General features: G+C 38.8%; 1 protein-coding gene across 5 annotated transcripts in view; it reads right to left on the bottom strand.

Moving 5' to 3' along the window:
* VPS13B (vacuolar protein sorting 13 homolog B) overlaps window positions 1-16,528 on the bottom strand; it is a 358,520-nt gene that overhangs the window by 87,563 nt on the left and 254,429 nt on the right. For all 5 annotated transcript variants that reach the window (XM_083622696.1, XM_083622693.1, XM_083622694.1 and 2 more), the window contains exons 35-36: window positions 10,523-10,660; window positions 4,664-5,068 (exon numbers count right to left, since the gene is read on the bottom strand). In XM_083622696.1, the coding sequence (XP_083478822.1) occupies window positions 4,664-5,068; window positions 10,523-10,660 (543 nt within the window). The remainder of the gene's footprint in view (window positions 1-4,663; window positions 5,069-10,522; window positions 10,661-16,528) is intronic.

The raw sequence follows: 16,528 nt of genomic DNA, 5'->3' as shown, positions 1-16,528 counted from the left end.
GTGAGAACTAAAATAAAAAACCAAGTGTGTTGTGTTGTCTCATGGGAGAATTATGCAGATTCAAGTAAACAAGTGCAAATTGTTGAGGTTTTAATGAACATTTTCTACAATTATTGAATCTGAAGTCATTCCTTATTATAACATCTGTATAGCAGATGGCCATTCTGTATAAAAGGCAAGCAATGCTATTTTGTCTGTTTTAACAGTCCATCTGAGATGACTACTTTTTGTCATTGTACGCCATTTGCTTCAGCAAATAATTCGTAAAATGCAGCTGCTGCAGATGGTCACCATAGTTATGCGATTGTAAAAACCCGAAACACAGTGAAGTATTTGTGTATTAGTTTCATATGCCAACATCAGCTCTATTCAGCTCAAAAGGTATATCCATAAAACTTGAAAAATAAAAAGGGGCCGACTGACATATTTTTAATATTATACTCTCTCTTTTTTTAGATGTAGCTACTGCAATTTTATGTTCAGGCAAACTACGCTTACCTGTGGAACTATATATTTCCACAGTAAAACTTCAATAAAAATATATATTCTATGGCAGTCCTATCTGAATTTTTTATTAGCTAATGTATAACTAAATGAAAATCAATGCATTTATCCTATTGTTCCTATGAATATTTTCTATTTTTAAAATTACACGAAATGCCTGATATTAAAACACATGAAACATGCTTTGAAACTGATTAAAACAAGAATGTATTCATTTCATTAATTATTACAGCCAGATCAAGAAACTGCTGGGAGGTTTTTGGGTTTATTTGTTTGTTTTTTGATCATTTGAAATTCATTATTGCTACAGTAAGAGAAATATGAAATCACTTCGCCTTTCCCTCTTCACAATCTGGTTAGTGATGTTCTTCCCCTTCAATGATTAATTTTCATTTTAATTAGGTCTGACACTGCTATGACTTTATTATGCGTTCTTACTGAATTAAAAACATTCTTGAAATTTGAATGCAGTTTGCTTTTAAATTCATAGTCTTGCTCTCCTCCCTCACCATGTATGTGTATGAGCATAACTGACTGCAGAAGAATGTGCTAGTTCTCACTGAAATGTTCAACCTGCATTTGGGCCGTGCCACTTCAGACTGCAGGTGGGCGGTCACTCACATGATGGGTTCCTCCCACCTGGACCATTCCCCATCTGCAAAAAAGTACCTAGCATGTCAGGTAGAAGGGCAGATTATAATGCTTCTCCCTTGCATATCAGAAAACTATGTGGAGGAGATTTCTAGAATGGAGGAATATGCCATCATTAATGGGAATCAATGGTTTGTGAGCTAGTGTGAAGTCCCACTACAGCCACAGGAGTGAGCGCTATCAATCCTTTCCCCACACTGCATAGCACCACCACCACCTCACATTTCTCTTCCAGGCAGGGGCAGAAGGTGGCAGCAGCTGCTACTTGCCATTGATCTTCTTTTGCCTGCCCAAAGAAATGAAATGGTGAGTGGCAACATCTGTTAGGAGCAGCCACCACAACTCATGAGGAAAGGGGCACAGTCTGTTTGCTTTCCCAAGCAAGCCACTGAGCAAGTGGTAATGGTGGCTAGGAAAAGAAGCCACCTTGTGCTATCTGTCTGATTCTCTGGGCCACGACTGTTGCTCTTGGTCACCACTGCCACCTGCCAACTTGGGTGAGTGGGCACGTGAGTGAGGGTGACTGTCAAGCTGCAGTCACATGGGCTTAAGTCTTGCAGATGAGGATGTGCCTTCAAGACCCGGAACCAGGTCTGGGTACAACCCACCCACTCACTAGGATTATGTTGTCAAAACAGATGGATGAAGTTCAAGAAACAGTGATACCTACTGCTCAGCCTGCCAAATTGCTCTTTACAGCCTCATATAGAACAGGAAGGACCCTGGGCTTGGAGATAGAGGGACTTCTTGTAGAAACTGAAACATACCAGTCAAGCAATAACGCAAGAGAAGCTGAGGGAAAGCGTTTGAAAAGGACGATCGGAACTGACAAGATGGGCTCATAAGTATGTAAATATGTTAAGAATGCCGTGTATTCTTTCCTGCCGGTGGTCTTTCATGCTACAATTGAGACACAACTAGAAAAGGGTGGGAATGCCTTAGCTCCTCTTGTCTGTACAGCAGTTTATTAATGGATAAAAATTATTTTGGCCTCTAGCACTTCCACAGTCTTTCATGTTCTATGAACCTTAAATTTTTCATTTTTAACTTTTAAAACAATAAAAAGTGCTAAGATTTATTGGCCCGAGAAGGAAGATTCCTGATGAAAAAGCTATAAATCACCTCGCTTGGCCTGGAACTTATATTTCTCAGCTACAAATCGCTATCTTTATCTCTTAAGCTACTTATGCCAACTCACTAAAACCTGGCCAATATCCAGTGAGGAAAATGTACAATTTAAATGACTTTTATTATGAGATTCCCCAACATAGCATTAAAAAATAGCACTAAATTCAAACGCTTAATGATAAACCACTTATGATTCATGCTTTTTAGTTAAGCTTTGTGTTCTTCCAATAATTAATGGAATTAGTGGAGAAAATTTGGGACTTGATTTCATAATTTCATCATGGATTCCGTCCCCCCCCCCACTTCAAACCAAAGGATGGTTAAATTATCATTTTTTAAAAAAGTAAATCTATGGCATATTGATTTAGTATATGCTAAGTAGTATTTCATCCCCAGTTCAATACGCTTCCAATATTTCAATAAAACACCAAATGTTCTACGGTTGTTCGAACTTAACAGCTATGGTTTATTATTATGGGAATGACCCTTGATGAATCTCCATCTCATGTGACCCCCCCCCCCCTTTGAGCATATTTGCAAAGGAACTGGAAGTTTTTGCTTCTGCTTTTGACTAACTACAGTTTGCAGTGTGTCTTTATTCCGACAAAACAACAATTTATCTGTTTTTTATATAAACAAGTCAACACTGAACCTTTGCTTACACAGCCAGCTTGCCTTAATAAACTATAGTTAAGATTAACCATAGTTTGTCCTGGTTTGGACAAAATGACAAGCTGCTATTAGTCAAAATTGGAAGCCAAAGATCTCTGATCTTCTCTTTGTGGCTGTGCCACAATAGGAGAAGTGGCAGCGGAGTGTATGAGCTCAAGGTTTGTATAGAGTTGTTCCCATAATGGCAATCATAATCCATTGTTTTATCGAACAAACGGGACAGATGTCTCAAATTCTGTTGGGTAATATTCACATGCTACTCACTAGGCTCCAGGAAAACCAGGTCACAGGAAAAAGGGAAAGACCACAGAATTGTGCACACTCCTCAAAGCACTCCACACTCACTCTTGTATATTTGACATCAGCGAACCAGATCAGAATGAAACCTAGTACACTCATAAGCCCAATTCATGTGTAATCGTGTAACGCTAGAATGAAGGAAGTGAGGCCTTTCAGATAAAAACTATCATCAAATCTGATGATTGGCAGTACTGACTGTTGAGAGATGGAGTCTAACAACCTCTGGAGGGTCACAAATTCCCCAGCCCTCATGGCTTAACACTGTGAGAACATCCTGCAGTGAGCCTCAGGCATACATGTTCATCTCTTCATTCTTCTCTTTATGCATAAAGGGGAACAAATGAAAGCTTCCACGTTTAGTTTTGAATTAACCACAGTTTACCATTATATCTGAATCTGGGGGAACACATGTTTATTTTAGCTGTGGTTAGTCTGAATAATTCAGGCTCTGAAACTACAGCTAGAGGATTTGAACTAGTTGGTTTAAATAACCACAGGTAGAATAGATTATGGTTTCCTGTGTCTGGGCATCACAAGAAACTGATTTATTCAACATTGAAATTCTCCTGTTGTTCTTGAAATGCTAAACCATGGTTTCACATTTTGTCTGAACTGATCCAGAAACTCACTTAAATTATCTGGTTAATTTTTGCACTGGGTTAGTACTAACAACTAATGCCAAACCTAGGAAGAAAGGTGGTGGTGGTAACAATTAATATGTGCAAGAGGGGAGGCACAAGATCACATGGACCAATCTTCCGAGTTCTAAACCTTGGTTTATCTGAACTGGGCCTATGATGGCGAATTGTACTGATCCTCTGAGCACATAGTAGATACCACAAAGTTTCTTAGAACACAGTCATGGGTGTCATTCATACACATATAATGCAGGAGCATATTCAGTAAATCATCTGGTACTTTTATATGCTATTGCATCTTATGGAGCCAATGCTTTACTCAAGTTGATAACTTGCAAATTAATCAATATAAACAAATTGTATTCTAGTTCAGAGTCCAAAGCATATTATAAGTGTTGCATTATTTTTGTTTCAAGCACATATATTATTTTAACTTAAATTATTTTAGCAGCTTCCTCAGTTTAACTAAACCATACATATATTCTGACATGCAAATTCACACATATTCTAACATGCAAATTCAATAATAAGCAGAATTAAAGTTCTGTTTTCAGGGATCAAATCTAAGCAAAATTACATAAACCACAGGTGAGCCATGGAATAAAATTGTTTCTAGAGATCTCTTGAATTAAATACTGGAAATGGGAGCAACAGACAGGCATGTCAATCCACTGGTACTACCAGTGCCTTGTGTCTAATTCAAGTTGTTTCTATTTCAGTGTTCTCGTGATACCATTGTGATAAACAAGTAGGACTTAAAATGTTCTTACCTTTGCTCTTTGAGCTGGCTTTGACACTCAAATTTCCCCTGAGATTTGATAAAGATGTTAATAGGCAGGGTTTCCTAGGATCTGGACGAGTTTCCATAGAAATGACAATCTGAGTGGTGTGGATAGAAACCTTCTGACAAAAGGAAATGCCCATCCATAAGTTTTCTTGGGATGCCTTTTGTCCTCCATCACCATGATCTTCAGAGTCAGAAATCTGGCTTTTGTAACACTGGGATGTTAATGTGTCATCCTTCTTTGGAAGGCTATCAGCTGCTGAAGCATTTTCCTCCTGAGTCTCATCATCACTTTTGCTTCTGATCTTTTTCAGAAATTGTTTTATTTGATCCAACTTGACAAAGCTCAAATTTGCTTTCACAGGCTTTGATATATCCACATTTATCTCCGCTGTGGGACAAATAGGAAAGTAGGGGGGGAGAGAGAAATTTGTCTTAACCATTTCCCCCCCTATAAAAATTATGCATCCTCAAACAATTACTTAATTTACTGTAAAATGAAAGTTCAAATGAAAAGTTTTGCTTTTCAAAGAAGGTAATAACCTGGCTTCCTACTTCAAAGTTAATTAATTAGTGGACTTCACTTCGTCATGTTTATTAATTTCAGTGGACCTACTCTGAGTAAAACATAGTGGAATACAACCCAAATTCTTCAGCAATCTGTTCTTGGCTAATTGCATTTATAATTTCATAAAGATTCAAAGTGCAGCCCTTCCAGCAAATGTTTTAACAAAACACATAATGAGAAGAGCATTGTTTTACAGATTGGGGGTAGGTGGGGGTGGAATTATGTAGTAAAAGTGTTGGGAATCCTTAAAGTAAAACTATGCAAAGGAAAAATTGTGGTTATGCTGCTTCTCATCCAGCCCTGCTGCAGTCTTGCTACCCAGAGGTAAGCCATGGTTTGGCTTTGCATTACAGTGGTACCTCAGGTTAAGTACTTAATTCGTTCCGGAGGTCCGTTCTTAACCTGAAACTGTTCTTAACCTGAAGCACCACTTTAGCTAGTGGGGCCTCCTGCTGCCGCTGCGCCGCTGGAGCACGATTTCTGTTCTTATCCTGAAGCAAAGTTCTTAACCTGAAGCACTATTTCTGGGTTAGCGGAGTCTGTAACCTGAAGCATATGTAACCTGAGGTACTACTGTACTTCTAAACCTGGGTTCATGGTTTGTTTCACTTTAGACCAAGTGTGGCAAAGCTTTGGCCCTCCAGATGGTGATGAACAACAACTCTTGTCATTCCTGGCCATTGGACATGCTTGCTGGGGCTGACTGGAGTTGTAGTTCAGCTACATTTGCAGAGCCAAGGGTTCCCCACACCTGCTGCAAACAACCCATGAGAAGTTGGTTTTTTATGTACGGCTTGTGGTCGGGGAGAGGAACCATGAACCTGAGCTCAGCCGTAATACTAAACCAAACTATGCCTTAGCCCTGGGTAACATGGCAACAACAGGACCAGAGAAGCATCACAGCACAAGTTTTTCCTAGGACTATCCACACGCCCCCATAGTCACACTTAGCCATGGTTTAGTTTAACTTTATGTGTGAACTGGACCACAGTCTGGACCAAAGGTTTCCTTTCTGGAAGTTCACGTTACTAAACAGCCAAACAGCTTTTTAAGCTTTCCTGAGGGACTGCTGAAAGTCTTCAGTGTGCTCATGCTTCTTACTGGATTGGAGACATTGTTCCCATTTAACTATTGAATTCAAAATCTCAGTTCTTCATAATGTTTTTGCCAAATTGGAACTGGAACATGCATACTTGGAAGTTTATCTGATGCCAACTGAACTTGCTTCCAATGTAGTGTCTGTAGGGAGGTCGTTCTAGTTGTTCACCTGATGCTATCTGAGAGGTATGTTCCTTAACGATATCTTTAAAAGTGTGTAATGTGAAAAGTTTGTCTCTTTTCTCCTTTTCTTCTTGATCCAAATGTTAAAGCTAACAATCTTGCCCAGCCTTTGCTATTGCTTGTACATGATGCCGGAATAATGATACAATGAACAAACGACCTATCCTATACTTTTATTTCATTTCTTTTCTTGGCCATTATTCTTTTCCAAGCCCTGAATCTCCACTTTAATTGTCCAGCTCTTGATGCTCCCATTCATTAAAATAATTTCTCTGTTCATTTTAGTTCAGCTTCTTCCATCGTTCAAGTCATATGTCAGTATTTCTCAAATATTTCTCAAATTCAGTATTTCACAAACTTGGGTCCCCAGCTATTGTTGGACTACAGCTCCCACCATCCCTGACCACTGTCCTGCTAGCTAGGAATGATGGGAGTTGTACCCCCAACAACAGCTGGGGACCCAAGTTTGAGAAACACTGTACTATGCCAAACCACTGCTTAGCAGGCTCAAGGAAAGGAGATTGAGATCTTTTTGCAGCTGTGCTGCACTGAGTTAATCCATAGTTTCACTTGAGTTCCCCATACCAGGGTTTAGCTCTCCCAGACCAACCTCAAGCCATAAACTGTAGGACAAACATTGGTGCTTAATCTGGAGAGAGCTAAACCACAAGCCTTGGCTTTGATGACATGCTAAGCCAAGCAGTGCCTACATTCAGCATGGTGCAGCAGCAAAATTACCATGAGAGACTGAAGCAGCCTCTAACTCCTCTTCAGGAAGCTGTATCCTCTTGTGTTTATTTATTTATTGAATATAATTTATATACCACTTTACACCAAAGGTTCATTATTGGCCATGATTTAGTTTAGCATATCCAGGTCACTGTGAAATCTATCAGAATGGCAGAGGAGGAAGGGAAAAGAAGAGGACAGAAACTCGTTCTTTTTGCTTCCCACTGTTGCTATTTTCACTATCCTACTTTGCAAGTACATATGGAAAAAGCAGTATGTACCATTTCCATCGCAATCATGATCCATTACAATCATGATTTGCTCCTTCTTGGATAGATATTCTGGGGGCTAAGGTAGATGTAGCGGTGGAGTATGAATTGGTGAAAATTATCTCCCTTAGCAACAATTAATCTATCCAAAATTAAGACATATAGTGAAAACCTAAAAGCTCAAGGGCTTTTGGGGTGTGAAGAGAGATACTTGATGAAAACAAAAGCAAGACTATGAAGATTGTGATATCTCATATGGATGGAAAAGGTACTATTTCTTGCTGTTTGAAGCATTTCCTAGAACTATGCTTTGCAACAACTAAAACCATACCTGTGTTAATGAATATTTACTATCTGGCACAGTTTTCTTCATTCTATTAAGAAATGGAGCTATCCAATTACGTCACTATTTCAAAAACCTATTTGTAACAAAGCAATGAAAAAAACCCCTACTGGAGTGTTTGAGTGTTTTTGCAAATGACCCTAAGTTAATTAGAAAAGTCTGCACCCCGGTCAGTTCCCCTTCTCACATGTCAGCTCTCATTAAATCAAAAAATTCTCATTTCAAAGTTAACCAACACCATGGTTAACAAAACTGTTAAACTGGGATCAAGTGGGCACATTCCTAGGTTTATATATGATGTCATGCTAAGCAGCCCACAGCTGAACTCGCAAAAATATGAATGATTTTTCAATATAGTAAGTATCTGATCTAATGCTAATTCTCTCTCTATAGGCTAACTGTGCTGGGAACAGGTGGCCCTGCTTTCAATTATGGAGGGCTAACATGCCAGTGTGAGGCCTGGATTAGTTCACCTTCTCACAGGGAATTTGCCTCGGTTGGGAATGGATTTATTATGGCTTCACACATGGAATGGAGCTCATGTCAACTGAGGGCAGTGACACATCATACGATTCAAATTAACCTGCTGTGGACTGTTCCGCAGGGCTGAGGCTGTGTATTAAAATGACGACATTTTAAAACAGCTTGAAAGAAACCAGGATTGTCGAAGTGCAATGGTTCCAATTTGTTCCAACTAATCTATCACCTGCTGGAGATATTATTGTAGTGGGTTTCTGGTAGCTGCTATTTTCCAGGTTTCTCCAAACCACTGACCTTGCTAATGGGTACAATTGTTGCCTTTGGAGGTAAAGGGGGAGGGAACCCTACAAAGTGCTTTTTTATGTATGGCGAGAGGCATGTTATTCATCACAACATGCGACCAACAGAAGTGGGGGAGGGGAAAACCTAGACAAACAAACCACTTGCAGCCTCTTTGCTGAAAGATAAAACAGAGTCTACCATATTCCTTAATTTGACTGGATAAAATGTTGTACATAAAAATAACTCATACAGTTAAAATTTGATGAACTTTATAATTTCATACATACAGGTCTTTCCAAGAAAACAACAAGGGCGTGCATTTTGGCAGAAGAAAGCTTGCATTTTTCTTAGACTTGGAATTAGTGACTATTAGGTATATTAAACTTTATGAATTGCTGAGTTTTTGTAATATATTTTCACAAAGACTGGGATAAAGTATGTCGGGAAGCCAAAACATTCCCAAATTTGATGTTTTCATCTTTGAAAAATATTAAATTATCCATCAGAAAGAACAGTGAGGTAATAAAACAATATGATAATCTCCATCATGGCCAGTAACAATTAGCTGACCAACAAGGGCTTAATATAACTTTGCATCTTTTCAAATGCAGTTCACCACTATTAGTCTGCAAATAGACAACAAGATGGTGCATGTTAAAATAGAACTTTAAAAGCTACCAGCTCATGTACAAAAGAACAACTCTTGTGGATGTGCTAAATTTAAGGATGTTTGTTTAAAAATAAACCACAGTTTGGTGACTGAGGTCTCCTTCTCTCTCTCTCTCTCATACATTAACCTAGCAGCATGCAAGTCCCTTCTCAGTGTGTGCAAATGTACTTAGTATAGGTGTGGAGAGAGAGGGGGAGGGGGAAGGAGACCTCAGGGAAGTTCTCATTACAAACAGGTAATGTAAATTTAAGGAGGCAAATCTTTCGCAGACACATTTGCATTTATTAGTATAAAATGTCACATAAAGTGAGTTACATGCTAGCTTACAGTATAAAAACTGAAATCTTGAATAATTTTCTCCTAAGTATTTTACAAATGAATGGAAAGAGCTGGTTTAAAAAACACAGTATAGCTTGACATTTATTCACTCTATAAATTTTGAGATAATTGGAATATATTTTGCTAGCATTTGTAAGAGTTGAAATAAAAGTGCTGAAAAACAAATTTAGTTTAGTTGTCCCTACAGTAATCAATAATAAATGTATACACCTTGGAATATTTATGGTTGTGATATAATTTTAAGGAATTATTTAACATAAACCATCAGCCCACATATTTATAGAATGGCACACAACTTAAATACCAGCATCTGTAGCGATGTATTTACTCTCTTTATCGACTATTTATATGGTCATGTTGCCCTATGTGTGGAGGTTATTTTGTTTAGATCATTTGAAACTTGCTCCATGCATGTGGGTTTTCAAACAGCCCAGATCAACTCCTGGCTGAGGGTTCCATACCTGTTTACTGTGAATTACTACTGATACTATTTTGTCTATACTGATACTATTTGATACTACTGTGAATTACTACTGATACTATTTTGTCAAAAACTACACTAAGGGCTTATCTAGACTTCCTTTTGCAATCTGCTTTCCAAGCACAGGTGTGTGATTTCCATGTCCATGTCTGAGTGGGGCTTTTTTTCTCTCCTCCTGCTGCTTTCTCTGGGAAAACTCGCTGTTTACTGCAGAATTGGAATGAACAGCAATCCTTGGGAAAACTGATGGACAAAAAGCCCACAATCGGACACGAAACTGGGAAGCATGGACTTGGTTACCCAGTGAACACTACCGGTTAAAAGAAAGAGGGAGACTTTGAACCTTACCTAACTGTTGCTTGCGCCTCTTGCTTTGTAAGAGTAATCATAACGGTACGCTTACCTGGTCCATTGAGGAAGTCTTTAATCTGCAATGAGATGAGAGGAGGTGGGATGCCGCTTTTAGCATCGATTTCCCCCGCCACTGTCTGTAACCATGTCTTGCAATAGTCCAGCGTTTCTGGGAGAGTTTTTCCAGGGTCTACCACAGTGAGAAGAGTCTGGTTATGACATGTTGCTAATACGACAGCCAACAATGTAATAAAGTAGTGAAGGGAAGTAATGTGCATTCATAGCTTTTAAATATCTATGGCTTGTTCATATACCATCTAGTTTATATAGATAAACTCCAGGTTCATGTGACACAGTAAGGAAAATTGCAGGTTGATGGGAGAGTGAGAAGTGGTGGCCTCTCGGAAAGGAACTCACAGCTGCTTTTCTCCTCCCTAGTTCTTTCTGCTCCTGTGCAACACTAAGTGTCCAAACCAGGCTTGTGATTATGGTATCTACTCACTAACCACAAACTGTAGCCAAGAACAAACCTTTACAACAGCTCATGGCTAGGGAGGAGAGAACTAAACAGTATGGGGTCTGTCTTTGAGCCCACACATTCACCCGGCCCTGGTAAACCATGGTTTGGCTTACTTTGTCTTGCAAACCGGGCCACAGTGTACACAAATATCTCATATAAATACTATAACATGATAATTATAGAAATGGCTGCAAATCATCAGATACGACCAACAAATGTTTAAAGGTGCCATGTATAAACAGTTAAGTTCAGTGCAACTAATAGGTGCCTATTAACCGTGCATTCAAAATAGGTCTGTGATCTAATTTCTAACCCTATTAGCAATGCATTCAAAATTTTGTAGCATTCTTTTCAAACGATAAGCACAAAAGTAAAAGCAAGCAAATAAGAAAAGGAATAAACTATAAACAAGCCTTGGAGATCAGAAAACCACATGTTTGGAAATGCAGTAGAGTGGTTCTACTTATGGGTTATTTGATACAGTTTGCAGTTTCACTGACATTGCAATCCCCTTTTACTACTAGGCTTTTGAAGTTAACTTCAGTAGCTTTTCCTCTTGGCCCTCTTTAATGAAACCCCTTTGCTCAATCCTTAATATTCCCAATTGTGACTAAAAGTTCACATTTGGTGCTTTTCAGTTCTCTGTCTTTCTTCATGTCCTGGACAATGTATATGAGAAATCAGCACTGCGTAAAACTTTTAAAATCTAAGGCAACCCACAGTCTTTGTTATAATATTTCTATTGGGTGTTTTGTTTTCTGTTCTTAAGTAGCTGCAGTGCTTGAGCATTAAAAAGAACCGCTTTAAGAATTTTAGCCACAAAATTGTTTCATTCTGGCTTAATCCCACACTGCATTACCACCACGACCCTTAATCCTCTTTTGTTCTATAGTGATGCTTGCAGAGAATACTGCTCCCTGATAGTTAGATAATTTAAATATGTTACCAATAGCTTTATTCACAAGTAGGATGTGGTGCTTTCTTTTGAAGTACGGTAGTTTCATACCTTTGCTTATAGTCAACATATGGCTATGTGGTGTGGACATATAAAAGTCTGTTTTGGAATGCATTTCTTGACTTAATCACAGGATTGCTATATAACCTGGCAGATATTGAACCTTGTGTAATTTCAAATAACATACTGAAACCAAGTAATTGTGACTTTAGTTCTACATGGGAAGTCAAAGGTTAAACTAAAAGTTAGCACATTCCTCTGTCAGTTTTTCAATATCATTATTTGATCAATATTCAGGTCTTGATTTTACAACACTGTGCAAGCTTGCACTATATGTTTTACAATAAGCTCTCCCTTTTCTTTCACTTAAAATTACTGCCTGCTCCACTGATAATTACAAAAGAATACAATACTGGATAGCTTAAAGGCATTTTCTGCATAGAATGCCCTTCAGCACCAAGATTGGGTGTTTTGTATTGTAAAATCAACCCTCCAAGTTCATTTTATTTATTTCCAATATTCGTATACAATTTTCATCAGAATAGATCACAAAGCAAAGAAAAAGCAAAAATGCATACGTAAAACAGCACTGTATTGAAAACTTTAAAATCCAGAAATAATATATAAAACATCCAACTACTTTTGCCTTTTTAAAGGTGTCAACGAGATTATAATTGTTCATCGAATACTATAGATTCTCATGCACTAAAATTAAATTTGTCATACTGCAATCCAATTATGCTAGGTTACTTTATATGAGTCCTTAAATTCAAATTCTCATTCTCTCTATAAAACCAAGTATATCTGTTTAACTGACAAATTAAAAAATAACAACTCATTAATATTCACCTGAGAGTTCTTAAATAACTCAAACTGAAACTGTTGATTTTTCAACAAATGTATGTTTCCTAACAGTACATTCATATTGTTCTTAACCTTTAAAACATCTGAATTGCTCCATGTAAAATGGAGTGCTTGCTGTGGAGCAGCACAATTCTTCTTAGGGCATCTTTCTTTTAGGCAGTACTGCCTTAAAATAGGGCTGCCATACGCCCAGATTTTCCCGGACGCTATTGGGATTTCAAAGGCAGAATTGATTTCCTGGGGGAATTTCCGAAAGGTGGCACTTTGTCCTGGATCAATCAAAAAATTGCGTTTTTGTAAAAAAGAACAACACAAACACCCCCCTCCACACACACACACAACCCTAGAGAATACACCAGATGTAACATTAATTAAATGAGACCTGTCAATCCCTATCAAAAATTTTGAGATTGCTAAAATGGATACTTAACGAACTATGTCTGAAGGAGAAATTGCATACGTTCACTGATTCTGTCTGAGAAACATATTCCATTTATTTTCTAATGGAATATGCTTCTCAATTTTGTAAATTTAGATAAAGAAAAAGATTACTGGGAGGGCACATAATCTGAATAACCTGATGATTTGTATTATATAAAAACCATCATCCTAATGAATCATGGATAAACTAGTGAAAAGCACGATTAAAACTAGAATTACAGAACATGTCGATGTGCTGTGATTTCAGCACAGGGAAGTCTTGCCTCACCAACCACTTAGAATTGTTGTATCAAAAAATTCAAAATGTAATATAGAGGAGGAATGGCATCTTAATGGTACAGCTCATGTTCTGTATACAGAAGATCCCAGATTCAATCCCTGGCACACCTAAGTTAACAGGATCATGTAGAAGGTTTCATGAAAGTTCACCGCTGGGAGAGATCTACTGCCAGTCAGAGTAGACAAAACTGGGGCAGATGGGAGAAGTCCAACCCGATATAAGGCAGCTTTCTATGCAGCTGGTGCAGTCTATAAATAAGTAGGTACTGTATTCTATACTTAAACTTTCAAAAAGCTTTGACAAAAGTCATTCAGATTCTTAAGGGGGGGGGGGAAATATAGGCAGGAAGACATGCTGATGCATTATTAGTATGGCAGAATTAAGAAGCAGAGATTAGGAATAAATTGACAGTGGAGAAAAGTAGCGTTTCCTATTATATTAGCAGAGAGAAAGAAATAGTAAGTTCCTCCTCCAGTGTCCCAACCTATCACACCAGATCAGGAACAGGCTGCAACGGTTTCTTTATAGAACATCTGTGGTGTATGTATTATCACACTTCCATATGAGGAGCTTCCTTGCTGTCTTCAGCTTCAGGGGAGCTCTGCCCACAAGCTAGAGATACACACACACACACACACACACACACACTAATTTTCTTATTTCAGAACCCTACATTTTCTTTGGAAGATACCACTTTCCCCCACAAAGTACTAACAGATGATCCATCAGACTCAAGCTGCAGGAATTGGCTGGAATATTAATGCTACTAACTGAATTAAATGGTTTAAACAATGTCATGCACAGTTCCCAATGATATATTTTCTGGTAATAAATGATACATGCCAAATATCCCTGAGATGTGTGTGGCAAATCTAATTTATTTTATTTTTTAAAACCGCCAAACGATGACGCTGACACGATAGGATGACCACATTCCTCAGGAGTGATGGAATAGCGAGTTTTGACCACAAATCCTGACAATTATGAGACAATTAAAACTTCATGGAGCCACATCGTTGCTTTGTTTGGTCAAAGTAAAGCCACATTTATTTTTCTTAGTAGTCTGTGCTTTAAGGGTTGAAGTTTTGAAAATAAAGCCAATGAAATACTGCTAAATAAGCCACCATAACAACGGCTTTGATGCGAGGTTTAAATAGTTAAGAGCCACCACAGACATGGGCACAAAGAGGAGAGAGATGGCAATGGGCAGATGGACTAGATACAAAGCTGACACCATTCGAGCAAGTGGCCAAACAGTGGCACAATAAGTAAATGTCTGTGTCTGGTTGCTAGAATTACCAGTAGCCCTCTTTACAGTGGAACTGAGAATTCAGAAACTTTCGTGAACAGAAAGTATTCCAAAATGGAATACAGTGGCACCTTGGGTTAAGTACTTAATTCGTTCCGGAGGTCCATACTTAACCTGAAACTGTTCTTAACCTGAAGCACCACTTTAGCTAATGGGGCCTCCTGCTGCCGCTGTGCTGCCGGAGCCCAATTTCTGTTCTTATCCTGAAGCAAAGATCTTAACCTGAAGCACTATTTCTAGGTTAGCGGAGTCTCTAACCTGAAGCGTATGTAACCTGCAGCGTATGTAACCCGAGGTACCACTGTAGGTCATGGCTGAAGCATTCAATTAATTCATTAATCTAGTTTCTAGATGCCAGTAGAGTCCTGCAAACAGGGGAAATGACCTACCTGATGACCACACACTAGACCCATCTGAGGAGCACGTGTTATTACATATACTAGTGATGCTGCTTTAAAATGCTCCTGTTACATCTCAGAAGAGAGAAAGAAAAGTGTGTATGGTCCCCATTGTTGTCATCACCATTTATTCCTTATAAAAGTATTAAAAAGATACTTGGTGCTATACACTAATACAGCACACAGGCCCTGCCCACATGTTCAAAATCTAAACTACACAAAAAGAGAGGGGATTTTAGAGGCAAGGTGAAAACTTTGCACTTGCTGGGTACATCTAAAGTAGCTCTTTGGATCCCGGCCAAGTTATCAGTTCAGTTTCTTCAGTATTTTATTCTACAGACAGCTTTAGTACAGATGGCATTTATTCTCACTATGATTTTACTCTTCTTTTTGCTGAAAACATTTAACAAACTTGTTAATATCTTTAGGCAGAAATTTGGAGAATAAAAATGTGGTGTATTACATCTAAATCTAACAATGTATTTCTTTTCTGAAAATGAAATGGATTGCCCAAAGTTTGGCAAGAGGAGAAGGATTGTTGCTGTTAATCTTAAAGCCATCACATGCTGAAGAAGTTAAAGTAAATCTAGGCCAACGATTTCAAATATGAATATCCATATTTTGGAGCGATAGAGAAACAGTATCTCGGATCAAAATTCTGCCATTTGTCAGTTTTGTCAGCGAGAAGATTGGTATTTTCTTTCCTATTTAATGCTTGTTACTGGCAATGGACTAAAGTAGAAAATCATTCTGTTTCAGGTCATTACCTTTTCATCCTTTTCTGGAAATGATGCACATACATACCAATATGGTAGTCCTTACTTCTGTACACGATCAGCCACAATAAGCTAGGAAGCTAGCTAGTCCATCTAGCCCAGTCTTGTCTATGCTGGCTGACTCTCCAGTGTTTTAGGCAGGAGTATTTCCCTACTCTGGGACGCAGGTGGCGCTGTGGGTTAAACCACAGAGCCTAGGACTAGCCGATCAGTAGGTCGGCGGTTCGAATCCCCGCGACAGGGTGAGCTCCCGTTGCTCGGTCCCTGCTCCTGCCAACCTAGCAGTTCAAAAGCACGTCAAAGTGCAAGTAGATAAATAGGTACCTCTCCGGTGAGAAGGTAAACGGCATTTCCGTGCACTGCTCTGGTTCGCCAGAAGTGGCTTAGTTATGCTGGCCACATGACCCGGAAGCTGTACGCTGGCTCCCTCGGCCAATAAAGCGAGATGAGCGCCGCAACCCCAGAGTTGGTCACGACTGGACCTAATGGTCAGGGGTCCCTTTACCTTATTTCCC

Source organism: Podarcis filfolensis (genome assembly GCF_964270895.1).
Source record: "Podarcis filfolensis genome assembly, chromosome: 7".
Classification (NCBI taxonomy): domain Eukaryota; kingdom Metazoa; phylum Chordata; class Lepidosauria; order Squamata; family Lacertidae; genus Podarcis; species Podarcis filfolensis.
The sequence above is the reverse complement of the archived record's forward strand: the minus strand, read 5'-3'. Positions and strand labels throughout refer to the sequence as shown.